This window comes from Mobula hypostoma, chromosome X1 (genome assembly GCF_963921235.1).
Source record: "Mobula hypostoma chromosome X1, sMobHyp1.1, whole genome shotgun sequence".
Lineage (NCBI taxonomy): Eukaryota > Metazoa > Chordata > Chondrichthyes > Myliobatiformes > Myliobatidae > Mobula > Mobula hypostoma.
In genome coordinates, this window is record NC_086128.1 from 37,474,374 (window position 1) to 37,492,473 (window position 18,100).

Below are 18,100 nucleotides of genomic sequence, written 5' to 3' on the forward strand. Positions count from 1 at the left end.
TTGCCCAGCGGTACACTGAAGCGTGAAGATGTAAGTGCGCCTTTCACCACTTTGGGGCAGTGCATGCTGGTGCTGAAACACTTTCAGTTCATGAAGGGTCTGGTTCCTTTCCAATGCCCTATATGCGAATAGCTTGTACAACTACCTAATAATGCCATCGTTTTATACTGTATAGTTTATATGTGAATTTATCTTTACATTAAAGTTCCAAAAAATATGACATAAAATTATTCTATTCAATCATATAAATTCCAGACCAGGTTTTCTGTCACATTCTGCCCTGTTTCTGATATTTTTCATCAAAATTACTACTTCGCAATCTGCCGTTTACAGTTTTCCGAGTAAAGTTGAAGACTTGGTTCACTGTCTTGATCTATTTATTCTAATTTAATTATGTTGCAATTGAAGGCCACGCCCAGATGCCGCTCTTTATTTGCATATCACTGGGACCCTGGCACTGATTGGTGATTCGCAACTGAATGAGGCGCTCCCGGCTCAGAGGAGAGCAAGTCAGTCAGGTTGAAGCAGGGAGATAAAGGAGACCAAGGCAAAGGGAGCTCCTTACTACCGCAGTCTGGACTCGGCTGGCTAGCTATTTGTTAACGAAAGGAGGCTCCGGCCACCAGGGCCAGAATTAAGCCATGGAAAGTCAGATCGCTCGTTGCAAAATTGTTGTGGTTGGTGATGCACAGTGTGGAAAAACTACTTTATTGCACGTTTTTGCCAAGGATTGTTATCCAGAGGTTGGTGTTTTTAATATAATTCTTTACGCAGTAGTAAACTGAGGTTTGAACGCACAGTCTGGTTCATTGAGTAATCAGTTCACATTATGTTAGAAGGGGAGCTCACGAACTAAACGCGTCCCAAACCGGTATACAGATGCTGCAATATTGCGTTCACAATGTAAGATCCCCTTCTATTTTTAATTGGCTAATGATATCAATACTAAATAACTTTGAAGAAAAATACAGAACTGTGAGGGATATATAAAGTATGGAAGTTCAGACTGAAGACTATCCTAGCGTGCATTTTGAAAATAATGATCTTCCAATTGTCCAGAACGCTCCATAGCAAGTTTTTATTACACGCTAGTGTTCTGGAATTGAGTTCTGTGTTCTTGTTAAAAGGATTTGTTACAGATGGCTGTTAAATATTAAACTGATTTTCTAAAGTTACTTTATATATTCTTATTTTTAATGCATGTGTTCCGACTTTCATTCCAGAATTATGTCCCCACTGTGTTTGAGAACTATACGGCCAGTTTTGAAATTGACAAGCAAAGGATCGAACTAAATATGTGGGACACTTCAGGTCAGTGAGTAGTTTTGTTTATAGCTAACCATATTTTAATAAGAACCAGTGCCTCTCCAGCCTAGTGTCTTTCGTGGCTGTGACTCGGTTCCTGGGTGACTTGTGTTGGTCGAACTAAACTGAGCGCAAATTCGCAGTGTGCCACTGCGCAAATTCAGCGCAACTCCCAGACCTTTCCAAAGGCAGATGTTGCAAACCGGTACCCTCTTCGTTTGTTCAAACTAACCGAGAATCGTGTATCTCAACACTTTTCTTAAATTATATTAAGCTGAGTTAAACAGTTTGATACAGTCACCGATAGGGCGTGCAACTGACTCCCTCTATTAATTTGATTGTGGTTTAGATTGGCATTAAAAAGTCGATGCAGATGTGCAGTAAATATTTATCAGATAATCATTGTCACTCAGGGGGAATGTTGCTTAATTCAATAAAATAACCCCCGGGAATTTTGGATAGTGGAAACTTATAACGTTTCTCAAGGATCCTGCGGGTTGCTTCGGTCCGGTCGTACCGACCCGGGTTGTGTTTTGTGGTGTATAGCCAATGGGCTGCTATTTGGTCCGTTTCACCAGACTCTGGGCTTTGTCGGAATGGAATTTAGGACAAAGCGGGCCACAGAATTATTTTTTAAACACCCATTTAGCTATTGACACGCAGTTGAGGGAGCGGGATTGCTAATGAAGGAGAAAAAGACTTAAATCTATTGTAAGGGTTCGCAGAGGAGCCGGGCAGCAAACGTTGATCGTGTGGTACGGTTCTGTGTTCCCCACGCGTTCCCTCCCCAAACAGTAGACGTTTCCCTAGACACAAGCGACTAAAGATGCTGGAATCTGGAGATACCCCGTGCTCCTTTCGCGAAAACTTTAAGGGGAAAATACATTTTCAAAATTAAAAAAAAGCTATTAAACCTCATGCGCACCAGAGATATTTTTGGTGTTCTGTACAATGGTGCACCGGTGGGCTTCCCAGGCGTCAACAGTGCAGTTCCACGATTGGCCACAGAGAGGCGGTCGAGTAACTGCGAGGAGCCCTTGGTCATGCATTGTCCACTACTAGCACTGGATGGGAGCGTGGGCATGGCTGAGATTCGGGAACGAGCTCTGAGTACTTCTCTTGCAAAAATATTAATTTGCAACTCTTGAGGTATTATAAAAGGAAGTCGTCTGGATTAGTGGGCTACATCCATTATTGCCCCTCCTAAATTTACCATGAGTTAAAGCATTGATGGGAGTTGTGAGTATATCTGACTGACCAGCATTGTCTTTCAACAGTGAAACCTTTTTACTGTAAAACTCTGCCTGTTATTACATCAGCTAGATTGCACAACAATAATAATTTATAACACAAAGGTGGCACATAGAAGAAGGAAGTCTCAAGCTCATTTCAAAAAATAACGTCAAGTCGCCTAAGGCAGTATAAGATGGGTTACACAGCAGCAGGTTCTAAGGAGTGTTTTAATGCAGACTGAGAGGTTTAGGGAGGGAACTCCCTGAACTACATAAAGGCCTTAGTAGCTGGAAGCATGACTGACAATTGGTGTGGAGGGGCGAAAGCTGGGAGTTGACAGGACGCTGAAGTTCAGTGATCTCAGTGTTTTTGAACTGGAGGAAGTTGCTAGAAGGGCCAAGTGTAGGTTTTTTTTAGAAAAAGAGGATTTGAAAAGCTGTGGTGTTGCCAGTCTGGGAGCCAGTGCATGCCAGCAAATAAAAGAATATTATGCTGTATGGATGAAGTGCAGAGATTTTGGGGACCTTGAGCATATGGAGGCTGGCCAGAGGAGAATTGCAGCTGTCAGAATGAGCAGGAGAGATGAGCTGAGACAGGAGTCTCCTTTAGCCCATAATCTGGTGTCTTTTGGTAATACCCATCATTTAAGCCGCAAAGTATATGACTTAATTCATTTGTGTTCTCATAAAGACCATTGGCGGTCGAGCTTGCCCTGTTATCCAACAGCTACTTCAAGGCCCATTCTCAATATTTTTAAATAGTATCTCTATATCCCTCTAGTAAGGGTGTCAAAGGTTATGGGGGGAAAGGCAGGACAATGGAGTTGAGGGATAATAAATCAGCCATGGTGTAATGGCAGAGAAGACTGGATGGGCCGAATTGCCTAATTATGCTCCGATGTCTTGTGGTCTCCAGAGAGTGAGCTTGATTTGATTATTGGCAGCACTGAAGATGCTTATTTGAATGTTCAGATAGGTCTTGGCTAAAATAAGTTTCTGGCACTCTGAGCAACTGGCTAAACAGTCACAGACTACCTTTAATATTGCAGGTTCTGTATATTCTTGGTTTGATAGCAAATGATATAAACGTTCCTATTCAGTGGATTCTGGTTAATTGGGACACATCGGGACCAGTACATTTTGATCCAATTAAGTGGCTGCCCCAATTAGTTTTATGGAAATAGTTTGAAAAGGTATTAAAAAAAGACAAACTACCATTTCACTGAGTAACAAATTATACATTTGAATGAAATACAGAACAAATTAGAACACTACCGTATCTAATGACGACAGGAAACCTGTGAGGGAGAGTTTTTAAAGTTACACTTTCTCGGCCTCAGAAGTCTCGGTCCAGTGGTACGAGTAGACGCCACAACTGGGGTCTTCCCTGGTTGCAGTGGATGACGATGACATCTTCTGTACCTGATCTTGCCCTTCGCTCTCCACAGAGCATTGCAGAACTGCCTTCCTGGACACTGGATCTCACTGTAGATCTCATCCACCCAGTCTGCTGGAGCTAACTTCGCGTGCTAAGATAAGCATGTTGCTAGATCAATGGAGTATGAGACCCGCTAGCAACCCTCACCTGTTCAGCCCGCCAGTTGAAGTGGTGTACCGGGCTGTGGTCACTGTCACATGTAAACAGCTATGTGGTGTAGTGTCTAATGGCCACACAAGTGCGTGCAACTCACGCAGAACAGATTCTAATTAGCAAGTTCTGTCCCAATTAAGTGGTGTAGTGTCCCAAATAAACAAAGTGAATCCCAGCAATTTTCTTGATTTTGTTTTTGCTCTTTAAGAGTTGTCCCAAGTAAGTGGCTGCCCTGATTAGTCGATGGCCCAATTAACCGGAATCCACTATATATTGCAATAACCTTCCCATCCAGTCAGACATCTTGCCCTCTGTTGCTCTCAACTCAATGACCTTCAGGCCAGAACTTGTCAGTGGCTGTATTCCACAGTGATATAGAAAATGGGAGCAGACTCTTTTGTGCTGATAACGTACAGCTGAGGATTCCCAGTATAGAGTAAGATGGAAAAGGTAGAGAGAGAGAGAAGGCGGAAGGCCTTTGTTCCCAAAGGGGAAACAGTATCCTCTTTGAGAATTCTACAGGTTGGTGTCTTCTGAAGACAACGTATTGATTTACTTAATGTTTTCAATGTTGAGGATCCTTTTCCTGTGCCCAGTTGTCCTTCATCTTAGATGCTCAATAAATTATTTAAGAGTATTTTTAATTGAGGGACGTGAATTTTGGGTCAGTGGCAAAATCATTGGTGTCTTCATTCTGAAAACTCATTCTTCATTAATTACATTTGTGATTTTAAAGTTAATGATTATTTTTAGGCAGTGTCATCTAGTAAATGAGTTTTCCCCTCTAGTGGCTGCTGCTCAGAGCATCTCCCCTGAAAAGAGACCTGCAATCTGTTTGTGGAACAGGAATTGGGACCCGCGGAGGTCTTTTCCAGCATAGCTGCTCCCTGCTGTCCCTTTCAATCCCCTTTCGTATGAGTATTGTCTGAAGCCACAATGAGCCTTTCCAAAGATGAATTCCTGCATCAATAGCCTAAAGAGGACTTGAAACCACAGCTTTCGCCCTTGAAGATCATCTTTCATGCTTAAAGTGCCCGATGTGTGTCACATTGAAAGCAAAGGCTGCACTTTTCCGTGATTTTCTTCTCTGTCACTGGGGATTTATTTTGCAGGAAATATGAACTGCAAGGATTTACATTGATTTCCCTGGATTCAATGACCATAAAATCTGTTAGTCTGTAAGAGGGGAAATACTGTGTTACTCAGGCGTGTTTAATAGGGTGAATTAGACCAGTTGTAATTGATTTATAAAACAAGGTCCTAATTAAATTTAATAGATTTATAAAGGAGCTCAACAGCGTTTTTCTTTACCCCACAGGAGTTTTCAGTTTAGCCAAATATTACTTGGTGTTTTACCTGTTCCTGCAACTGTGCGTGTTTGGTTGCACTTGCAAAGGATGGATTACTCTTTTGCAAAGCTTTATTTTCTAAAATCTTTACTCTGTTTAAATCAAGATTTTCTTCTAAAAAGAAAAATAATCACAATCAAATGATTATAACTACTCATTTGAAACTGGAAAATTATTTTGTAGAGTTTATATTTGATTAACTTGATGTGGAGTTCATTTTGGCAATACTGAAAATACACATTTGGTGAATAGGCAATTGAAAGGAGCAGAACTGGTCAGTTATAACTGTGTGTCTGTGGTCAATAAGTTGCACTGTCTTCTCATTACCGACGAAAGAACCATCAATTTTTTGCTATTAATATTGCAGTTTCTTGTCTTGGATTTCAACAAAACCCTTTTGGAATATGTCAATAGCTTCAAATTAAGTATAATGAACTTTGTAGAAATAAAGTATTGATTGCTTCATTGCCTACCATTCCAAATTATTTAAATATGTTTTATTCCGCGTACTATAGTTAATTACTTTTGTGTAATATAACCATACATTTTGTAAAAGTTACACCTAATTAAACCTACCTTCTATTTTTGTTCATATAATGTTTTACAAGCCCAAATGAATTGAGTGTGCTGCTATAATTTAGAAGTTCCATAAGGGAATTTGTAACACATGTGAGTGCATTGCATCATTTTCAGTGAAATGGGAAAATAATTGAATGTGTTTTCATCTGTCTGTAAACAAGGAGATTATTTTGGGTCAAGCCCTTGCCTCACGCAGGATTCTATAGTGTGGGAACCTGTGGTTTCTGATAACAAATTTCCTCACCCTCTCTGCGGCTTGAGGAATGTTGATGAGATTTGTTACGTGAATAGACTATGGCTTAATTCTGACCTCTTGTTAGTTCCCAGAGTTATAGGCACCCAGTGTTGATAGAAGATTGATTGAAAGGGGATGCTAATAGACTTCCATTTTAGCTGCATTCCTCCCAACTTGTATTTTTAAGATTAAAGGTAATAATTCCAAAGAAGTTGCAGTATGATTTCATTCATCCAAAATTGTACTATAACTTTGGAATTATTACTTTTAATCTTGAAAGAGTTTGGTAGGTACACGATGCAACAATCATTTGGATATTGCACTAGCTGTGTCAGTTTTACCAGCTCCTGCTTCTCATCATTGATACAATGCAGTTTTTTTCCAGTGATCTTACAATTCAAAATGCACTGAACTTAAAATACCTTGCTGTAGTTTTTTATTTAATATAATTATGGAATGTTGCCTAGATTTGTTAGTGTTGATGTGAATGAAATTCAGTTTACAACAGACTTGGAATTCTGATTTTAAAGAGGTCATCTTGTGAGACCCTGATGCGTTAGGGGCACCAAGGGTGACCTCTCTCATTAACAAGGTGTTTTTGCCCACAGAACTGCTGCTCACTGGATTTTTGTTTTGTTTTTCACACCATTCTTTGTAAACTCTAGAGACTGTTGTGCATGAAAATCCCAGGAGATCAGCCATTTCTGAGATACTGAAACCACCCCATCTGGCGCCAACAATCATTCCTCAAAGATCACATTTCTTTTCCATCTGATGTTTGGTCCGAACAACATCTGAACCTCTTCACCATGTCTGCATGCTTTTATGCATTGAGTTGCTGCCATATGATTGGCTGATTAATACTTGCACAGGTGTACCTAAAAGTGGCCATTGAGTGTTTTAGTCCCTTACTAGAGGTTACTCCACTCTCTAAAGTCTGAATCTCATCGGAAACAGAATGGTATTAAGAATTGAGAAGCTGAAACTACAACCTAATGATAAAATCCCTAGCTTCACATCGACTCTTCCCAGTGACTGAAAGATTTTCTTCAGAGAAGTTGTCTTATTTTTTTGCTTAATAAGCTTTGGGGAAAGTGTTGTTGTTTAGCATCCACACTTATGAAATTGTTTTGGAACTCACACACTGCAGTTAGCAAGATTGGATGTGGTGTTACTCATGTTGTAGTGTTGGAGGAGCCTGAGGAAGAATGGACCCAAGTTATCATCCAGGCCTTGGGATCATCATGCTGACCCAGCTGCGGCTGTAAGAAAGGCACTCAGCTTGTGTCAAAGGAAAGTAATGCCCTGCACACAGTGTATTCAGAACAAGGTCCACTTTCCTCTATGCTAGAACAACAATGTCCCAGGAAGCATAACATCTAGCAACAGAGGAGATGGATACAAGTTCAGTGCAGCATGGATTAGAGGGAGGATTGAGGAAATGTTTTTCACCTGAAGGGCATATGATCTCGAGCTTTTGCAAAACCTGTTACGCATTTAAAAGGTATCGAGATGCACACTTGAAGGGCAATATCTTGACGATTGATGATTCACTTTAGAAGTACTTCAATTCTTCTGATACTCCTCTTCCATCCCATGTAATATAGAATTGCTATGGCAAAGTAGGGGGCCATTTACCCACTGATTCTATGCTGTTTCCGTTTACAGCAAAATCATCAATCTAGTTCCCCGATGCTATTCTGATGATCTTTGAATTTTTTTCACTATTATGTCCCTTTCCAATTCCCTTTTGGAAGCACAGATTGATTCAGTCCCTATCATCATTGCAGGCAGTGAATTTCATATCTACATTCTGTGTTTTTTTTTAATTTATTCGTTTTACAGTACCTTTTTGCTAAAAAAAAAATTAAACTGTGCCCTCTGGTTCATGAGCCAATCGGTAAAGGAAGCAGCTTCCCGTTACTTATTTTATCTAAACTAGTCTTAATCTTTCAAACATTTATTAAATTCTCTGTCAACTTTCTTTACTCTGAGGAGAAAGATCACAGCTTTTCCAAGAAACTGAAATCCCTCATCCCTGGACCCATTCTGTACTTCTCAAAGTTCAAGGTAAATTTATTATCAAAACACACAAGTCACCATGTACAACCCTGAGAATCATTTTTTTTTCTGGGCATACTTAATAAATGAATAATAACCATAATAGAACTAATGAAGGACCTCACCAACTTGGGCGTTCAACCAGTGTACTAAAGACAACAAACTGCAAATACAAAAAGAAAGTAATAATAAATAAATAAACAAATATTGAGAACATGAGATAAAGAGTCCTTGAAAGTGAGTCCATAGGTTGTGGGAACATTTCACTGATGGGGCAAGTGCAGTTGAGTAAAGTTATCCCCTTTGGTTCAAGAACTAGGTAGCTGAGGGGTAATAACTGTCCATGAACTTGGTGTGAGTCCTGAGGCTCCTGTACCTTATTCCTGATCACAGCAGTGAGAAGAGAGCATGGCATGGATGGTGGGGTTCCCGATGATGGAACTCTTGCTAGAACCTTTATATCCTTCCTAAAATTAGGTGCCCAGAAATGAATGCAAAGCTCCAACTGTAGCTTAGCCAATAGTTTATTCTGGTTCAACATATTGTCCCTACTATTGTCCTCTAAGCTTGTAGTTATGAATCCCAGAATCTACTTTTTGGGGTAGTCAAAAGCTGGAATTGGGAACTGTCCTGAAAACAAGATATTGTGTGTGAGTCCCTTCATTTTAGACAAATGTATAGTTCAGTTCTTTCCATTTATCATGGGATGCTAACTTGTTATTCTTTTTTCTCAGAATACAAGCTAATGCTGATAGTTATGCAGCAACATAAAATCTGTTCCATTAACAATCCTTTAACACCTTTTTAAGCTATTCTCTCTAAAGATTGCTGACGAGCCGAACCGTGTTTCTACTATGAATTACACTTAGGAGGCTGAGGGAGGCAGGTGAATGGGGGTATGGAGAGGAAGGTCAATTGGGTAGCATCCACATGCTTGAGTAAGCAAGACAAGATAGGCAGCCCCTACACGCTAGATGCCAGAAGCAGCACTTTGACCTGATGTTAATGTGTTCGAATGCACAATTGATACATTTGTTGAATTGAATTTCTCCATTATCTCTAGTAGACAGGCAGTTATTCAATTTGTATTGTGGAGCTCCTCCACAGCCCAATCCAACAAAGGCATGGTTTAGCTCAATTTTTTCCATGAGGTATCAATCCAACTCTCACATCCATAAGACCATGAGACATAGAAACATAGAAAATAGGTGCAGGAGTAGGCCATTCGGCCCTTTGAGCCTGCACCGCCATTTATTATGATCATGGCTGATCATCCAACTCAGAACCCTGTGCCAGCCTTCCCTCCATACCCCTTGATTCCTTTAGCTACAAGGGCCATATCTAACTCCCTCTTAAATATAGCCAATGAACTGGCCTCAACTGTTTCCTGTGGCAGAGAATTCCACAGATTCACCACTCTCTGTGTGAAGAAGTTTTTCCTAATCTCGGTCCTAAAAGGCTTCCCCCTTATCCTTAAACTGTTACCCCTTGTTCTGGACTTCCCCAACATCGGGAACAATCTTCCTGCATCTAGCCTGTCCAATCCCTTTAGGATTTTATACGTTTCAATCAGATCCCCCCTCAATCTTCTAAATTCCAATGAGTACAAGCCCAGTTCATCCAGTCTTTCATCATATGAAAGTCCTGCCATCCCAGGAGTCAATCTGGTGAACCTTCTTTGTACTCCCTCTATGGCAAGAATGTCTTTCCTCAGATTAGGGGACCAAAACTGCACACAATACTCCAAGTGTGGTCTCATAGGAGCAAAATTAGGCCTCTCGGCCCATTGAATCTGTTCTGCCATTCATCGTGGCTGATTTATTATTCTTCTCAATCTCATTCTCCTGCCTTCTCCCCGTAACCATTGATGCCCTTGCGAATTAAGTCTTCACTTTAGATATTCTCAATGACTTGGCCTCCACAACCATCTGTGGCAATGAACTCCACAGGTTCATCACCTGGTTAAAGAAATTCCTCTGTAATTTCAGTGCAGTTTCTTCTGAGCTGTCCGAACATAAAATGAGATCCATGTGGGACCACTGATGATTGCATCATCGTTACTACCTTTTTTCATTCATTTGATAGAACTTGTCACTTAAAGACTGCCAGGGCTGCAGAGCTGAGTGCTTGCAGAGCACTTTTATCCAGGATTTTGTACACAAGCTGCTCGTGTGTCTTGTCAGCTTGAGAGCCTACAAAGGTCACAAGGTCCTGAACCCTCCTCGTGGCTTGCGTCATTCTGATGCCAGATAACAGGCTGAGTTTTTGCGTTCTTGATTAGTAATCCCGATGAATTGATCAAGGACTAGGAATGATTAATAAAGAGGAGCCAAACCCAAGAACAGTGGCTCAGTTATTAGTGCTCTGAAGCAGCACAAAGCACTTTAGCCCACACACAATCAATGCTTCACTTACTGGGGAAAATTTGAATTGTGCCTTAATAAATCATAACCCTCTGGCAGAACCAAATGACACTAATGTCATTTTAACAGTAATGACCCTCTCCAAACTCTGACCCACACAGGAAATGTCACTAGGACAATATAACCCCATTGTTCTCACTATTTTCACGTACAGTTTAAATGTCCTCTTGGCTTTCTTTATAGGTTGCAAATTCTATAGCTTAAGAGTTGAGGCTGTGAGCTAAAAAAATAAGGAAATTCCTGTGGTTGACTATGTCTATACAATATTTGTAGATACGTGTTCAACATGAAGTTCCTCTGTACGATTGTAACCCTTGTGGTGGCCTGTAACAAATTACGCTAATTAGGTGTCTTTGACTAACCACCATGTGACTCAGCAGTGCATGGGCAACGGTGAGGCAGCCATTTCCTATAGACAACACATGTCTAGTATCGGTATGATTCAGGTTCAACACAAACAGGAAAGTTGGAAAGTTCTGTTAAGGAGACAAAAATGATGGTGAATGCTATATAAATGCTGCCCCATGCAAAAGTTATTGTTTGCCAGGAAATAGTGGAAATTACACATAAACTTTTACAAATATTTCCACTTTAACAAACAGTTAACAAAAAAAAGGCCCATTACAGTTAAGCCAGTCTATAATGTGCACATAAACGTTGGAGCTCATTGCCAGATAGTCGGGTGCTTCACTTTAATTACTTGCGGTGCTGAACCCATGTTCTGCGTGAAAGGCACCAGACACGACTCAAACTTTCCTTGAAGTCTGTCACGACCTAACTCAGGAGTATTGGCACTTCCTCAGTGGAACCATTTGTCTGCACAAGGAATTTCTTACAATGGTGTCTGTCCTTTGGGCGGGGTTCTGTGAGCATTTTCCTTTGTGCTCCTCTCCGCACATCACTCCTCCCCCAACTCTGGCAAAAGAGACCCCCAAAAACCCATGTTCCCCTAGAAATTGGATGCTGCCAATCTCGCTCAAATGTTCCATGGCATTCCATTGGACAGGATGTTATCAAAATAAACCTGAGTGGCTGATACAACATTCCTAATCAAATGACTCATTATCTTGACAGAAAGCGAAATATTGGACTGTAAAATTTTATTAACAGAGCACACTGCATTTTGCAAAGAAACTGTGGAAAATAAAATACCCAACAGCATAATTGTAATAATATAATAAAACATGTTCTTAACCAGGGAATTGCATGATATTTTATTGAGATATGTGTGGGCACATGGCCAAGTGGTTAAAGCATTGGACTAGCTACCTGAAGGTCGTGAGTTCGAGCCCCAGCCGAGGGAATGTGTTGTGTCCTTGAGCAAGGTACTTAATCACACATTGCTCTGCGACAACACTGGTGCCAAGCTGTATGGGTCCTAATGCCCTTCCCTTGGACAACATTGGTATTGTGGAGAGGGGAGACTTGCAGCATGGGCAACTGCTGGTCTTCTGTACAACCTTGTCCAGGCCTGTGCCCTGGAGAGTGAAGACTTTCCAGGCGCAGATCCATGGTCTCGCAAGACTAACGGATGCCTTTGTTTATTGAGATATTTAGTAAGAGACATTTGGCTGTGAACACCTTTGCGTGTGAGTCAGTGGGTAGCTCTTTCTCAGCCGGTTGTGGGTTCAAATCCTTTTACAGTTCGGCTTGGGAACCTGGACGGATGCTCCTGTGCTGTACTGAGAGTTCTGCACTCTCAGATTTGCTGCTGACATTAAACAGGATCTGTCTGCTCTCCTGGGTAGATATAAAGTATATGGAGACGTGCATGGGGTATATTTTTGATGTCCCGGGCAATATTTATCCCTCAATTGATATGATAAAAGTGTCATCTGGTCAGTACTGCCTCGGTGTTTCTGGGAGCTTGCTGTACACCAAGTGATGTGTTCGCTATGTAACAAGGGTTACTATATTTTGAAAGTACTTCATGGGCTCTTAAGGCTTGTTGGGATAACTAGAGACCATGAAACGTGCAGCATCTCTGACATTGAAGTACTCTCTTAGTACTGCACTGAAACATTGGTCTAGCATTCTAAACGGGACTTGAGAAGTATTTGAATCCACCACCTTTGGGGAAAAAAGAAAATTCTTTACGTATATATTACAGGCCTCTCTACTAATGTAGCTATCAATTACTTCCAGCCTGATGTACAAAGGCGTAAAATACTTCCTAGAGAATAATGTTGCTGGATATGCCAAGCCAAGGAAACTTTCACAACAATTACAGGATTTTAAAAAATCCCAGAATACATGAGCAAATCTGTATTGACGTGGAGGTCATAAAATTGTGAGGGTAATACTACCATTTACTGTCCAAAATAATATGATCCTGTGTATTAGTTGTTGTGAGGTGTTACATAAAGTCTTACTTGCAATGTGATTAAAGTTTATATCCAATTTTCCTATTCTTTGGTGAGGGTAGCAAGTTATTATTATGCTGGAATTCTGGAGCCAGGTAATTGTGTTGGTGTGCCTGTATGATTGATCATTTATCCTGTAACACATGAGTGGGCTGGGGCAGCCTTTGATGTGTTGCATTGTGTGGCTTTCATGCCACAGTGACAAGTGAGATTGGCTTTTGCTTGCCATTTCTATTCATATCTGGCTCCCCACATGTGGCATGGGGGGGTGGTAAAAAAGGAAATTGTGTGTGGTGTAAATCTGTAATAAAAATAGAAAATACTCTGAATTCACAGTATGAAAGTGAATATGAGGCAGTGGGTTAACACTCGGAATGGAATCTGCCTTGTCGCTTGCTGTCTGGCCTGTTGTACATTTATAGCACATTCTGTGTTGATTTAATCTACACCTGCTGAATTCTCAATTTTTTTTCAGTCTCTCGTCGTCCCTTTCCACATTTCATTATTTTGTTGAACTGGCCGCCTGTACAAAAGATGTTATAATGTTGAAGTGTACCAGTTTATTCATTCAAAGTAAGCTTGCTGCAGATACAGTGTACAATCACATTAACACTAACTGCAAGTAATTCAAATGGATTGCATGCTTTTGGTCTGTGGTATTTGAAATAGCCTTCATTCATGGGAGCAGCAGACTGTTTGTTTACTAAAATAAAAATGTAAGATGTAAATATAATGAGAGAATTCTCTCTCCCTTATCGATGCAGCTAAATGTTTCTCCAGCCTGTATCTGGATCAGCTGAAGTAATGCATGCACGAAGAAAAGCCTTTTGCATCTGTCACTGTCACTGTGTAATGTGGTGTCTGGGAACTCTGGGGTGTGAGTCGCAGGTGGTTAGAAGATACAGCTGCAGAGTGTATGCACAGCTTGGTCCATTCAACGTGCCAGTCCTGGTGCTTCCACAGCAAATTAATCCAAAGGGATTCTACCACTAACCAAGTTGCATTAATGTATGTTGTTCACTTAAATTTCCTCTCCCTCCTCTCACTGTAAACCCACCAGTAAACTTACTGCAAAATTAATCATTGTCAGTGTGTGTGATGGAGGGAGACTGAAGCTGATTGGGAGAAAATTATTACCTCATAGTACCTAACTTTTTTTTATCTGAATGGTTTTGCCGTTTATCTATAATCCCATTCAATGTGGTTTAAGGCCACAAATGGCTTTGAGTTTGCCGAGCAAAATCACAGTATTTGTAACAAGAGGAAGGCACTCTCTAAAAATAGACTGTGTCCCTCAAAGATGTTTGCTTTGATTTTTCTAGTAAGTCATCACTGAAGTGAGGAAATTATTTTTGGAGTGCTTTGTGTTTGCCTTTCTGTTCCTTCCCACTTTGTCTTCAATAGGAACATTAACTGTACAAATAACCATAATACCTATGGCGATGAGAGGATTTGTGAAGTACAATAAGAACTCCAGGTTATACAGCACCTTTAACATGGCAAGATATCCCAAGGTGCTTCATTAAACAAGAATTGAAGTGGAAACTCACGATTCATGGAAGATGTTCCAAACTCAATCAAGCAAGTAGATTTAAGGTTCATCCTGGAGGAGGAGGGGAGTTAGAATGGGTCGTAGGTTAACTCAAGTAACTAGAATTGAAGAAGTCAAAATTCAAAGTAAGTTTACTATCGAAGTATGTATATGTTACCTTGATTCATTTTGTTGCAGGCACTTACAGGAAATACAATAGAATTTATGAAAAAACTACACATAAACAAAAACTGAGCCCAGATATCTCTAAGGGACATTGGATGGGAGCAGACAATGGTATAATGTTAGCTGCAATCCTCCTCTTTCTGTCCTTGCCCCATTAAAGTTACTCGTGAGTGAATTCTGTCTTTAATTAATTTGGCAACAGAGATCTTCTGTAAGTAGGCTGTCTGTCTGTTTACGCTGTCAGAGCCTAATTAACATTAACTGAAAACATGCAGCATGAGCCCTCATTTAAGTTGTGTAGAGTTTGTCACTGTGGAGTGATAATACTAATTTGTGAGTAGGCATTGAAAAGCAATCAGCGGTGTGGATACTTGCTTCAGACGGAATTTGAATGAATCTGTTGTATTTTGTTTAAAAATAATGGGGAAAATCTTGCTTGCTGTTCCAGCTGCTACCATCCAGGAAACGGTACTGCAGCATAAAAGCCAGGACCAACAGGCTCCGGGACAACTTCTTCCACCAGGCCATCAGACTGATTAATTCATGCTGATACAATTGTATTTCTATGTTATATTGACCATCCTATTATACATACTATTTATTACAAATTATTATAAATCTCACATTGCACATTTAGATAGAGACATGATGTGAAGATTTTTACTCCTCATGTATGTGAAGGATGTAAGTAATTCAATTCAATTGATGGATCTTTGCCATAGATCCTTCAGCAATACTTGGGATTTTTGGGCATGCATGGTTTGTGGAAGACTGAGACTTGCCTGAGTAACAGATGGCATTGCATCTATCACTGTGAACCACTGCTAGACTCTAAATGGAGTCTAGCAGAGGAGATTAATCTTGTTGGGATTCCCCAGCTTGATGTTGCAAAATCACCTCTCCAATTCTATACCAGGTGCAGATTGAGACACGTAGGTAGATATACGATTTCTGAAAAATATTATTTCAGTTATTTAAAAACTAAAAAAAAAAATTTTTATTTATCTCAATTTTAATTATTAAATGTGTTAGCAGTCGGCCGCCTGAGATCTCACCATCAGTCTCCAGGGTATGGAAAGCCACCAAAGCTGGCTCTCCATCTGGAGTTGGTGATTTCAAGATTAGGAACACAAGGATTGCGGGCTGTGATTCCGGCATCGAGCTGGCTCCTGGATAAACCAGTGCATTATGTACTGATGCTGCAAAACGAAAGCTGACTTTGAGCAAAAATACTGGCAAATATTATTTTGAATAATCACTGTACTACTGTTCTCAGTGATAGGTTGCATAGGAATTTGGTAGATTCATGGTAGAACAGATTGTTGGTTACAATTGAGTTTCTGAGAAGGTTAAGGGGTAAAGTTAAAATAACAAGATTAGACTAAATAAACCAACTTTTCACTATCATGTTTTATGGAAAAGTATCTCTTGTATTGTTGAGTACATGACAAGCTGTCAACACATCTGAATGTTTATGGGTATAGGAGAATTTGTCAGTTTATAGAAAAATGTATAAAAATCAGAGAGCTACACTGATGCTAAAATTGCTATCTCCAAAGAGTAATATAGGCAAAAGGAAAAACACAATTTCTTTGGAGACAGCAACTTAATTTCCTTGTGACAATGGAGGCCTTGAGTTTTTTAGCTTCAGTTTCTTTTCCTAATCTATCACTGTCAGCTATTTTTACTTGATTAAAAAATGCTGCATTGGAACTTTAGAATGCTCGAGTATTCTAGAATACCATGAGAATAAAGTAGGCAGGACTGTAAATAGCACTCTATATATAGTTGGACTGGGAAAAGTGAAAAGCTCAGTCTGGTATTTTACTGAAGTCATCCAGTCAGGAGTTAATAATGCTGCTGACATGCTCTTTCCTTCTTTGGACTGAATTGAGAATATGCATCTATTGGCTACATCGAATGCATTGTAAGAAGACTTTACCCCTAAAACCTTTCTCCCACCTATTTTAGATTATTTGTCTGTTAAGAACATTATCACTTCATGAAGCTAGAGGACTGGGAAAAGAATATTGTGTTTCCTCATGTTGAAAGCATTCTGTTCACTAGATGATTCATTCCCTAGTTCCCAAGCTCAGAGACATTAAAAATCAATAAAATTTATAATGAAGCGCAACCATTTGTGTTTTTTTTCAGCAGATCTCATTTGTTATGTTTTAATTATGTATAAATGTGAAGTTGATGGTAATATATTCAGTGACTTAATGACGTGTCGCTGTGGAGTCTCTGTTCCTCTAAATCAGAAAAGCTCAGAATGCTGGCCTGAGTCTGCAGCTTTAGTCAAGCTGAACCTCCTGATGGTTTCAGTAAGGTATACTGCATTTTTCGATATGTCTAATTTCACACTTACAATTGTATGAAGAACATCAAATGCGAAGAAACTACATGCCTGAGACGATTCTTGGGATAAAGCCATTTCCAAAGTATATGCTTACTGATATACTAATCGTCCCTCACATTCCTGCGTAGGTGTGTTGGGTAGGGCTAGAAGTAGCCCCATCAAAAAGCAATTGCTGGATTATTTCTTAACTAATTAAATATTATAGCTTCTGTACTGCGATGTGTTTTCTATGCGAAATGCAGAAGAGCGCAGAGGGCGTGAAGGAAGATTAAATGACTGGTCTCTGCTAAACGACATGGTCTTTGCACGCACTAACATAGTAAAGTCCATAGAGCAGAGCAGAATTTCACTGTTGCCCATTTGGAGGGAAGCTATCAGCACAAAATAGGGTATGGAAAAGTTTGGAGAGTTAGCAGTGTGGAGGAACAGAGGTGTCTTGGGGTCCATGTCCATAGCTCCCTCAAGGTTGCCACACAGGTTGATAGGGTTGCTAAGGTGTATGGGTGTGTTTGCCTTTATTGGTCAGGGGATTGCGTTCAAGAGCTGTGAGGTAATGATGTAGCTCTATAAAACCCTGGCTAGGTCACACTTAGAATTTTGTGTTCTGTTCTGGTTGCCTCATGGGGAGGTTGTGGAAGACTGGAGAGCGTGCAGAGGAGATTTACCCGGATGCTGCCCTGATTAGAGAGCATGTCTTATGAAGATGGTTGAGCAAGCTGGGCTTTTCTCTTTGGAACAAAAGAGGATGAGGGGTGACTTGATAGAGGTGTATGAGATATGAGGCAGAGATATAGTGGATAGCCAGAGACTTTTTCCCAGGGCGAAAATGACTAATGCGAGAAAGCATAATTTTAAGGTGATTGGAGGAAGGTATAGGAGGGATGTC

The 18,100-nt window shown here is 40.3% G+C and overlaps 1 protein-coding gene across 1 annotated transcript in view; it reads left to right on the forward strand.

Moving 5' to 3' along the window:
- The first annotated feature begins 512 nt into the window (after positions 1-512).
- Positions 513-18,100, forward strand: part of rnd2 (Rho family GTPase 2) — a 72,206-nt gene continuing 54,618 nt past the window's right edge. The window contains exons 1-2 of the mRNA XM_063038004.1: positions 513-743; positions 1,224-1,311. Of these exons, the coding sequence (XP_062894074.1) occupies positions 642-743; positions 1,224-1,311 (190 nt within the window). The 5' untranslated portion in view covers positions 513-641. The remainder of the gene's footprint in view (positions 744-1,223; positions 1,312-18,100) is intronic.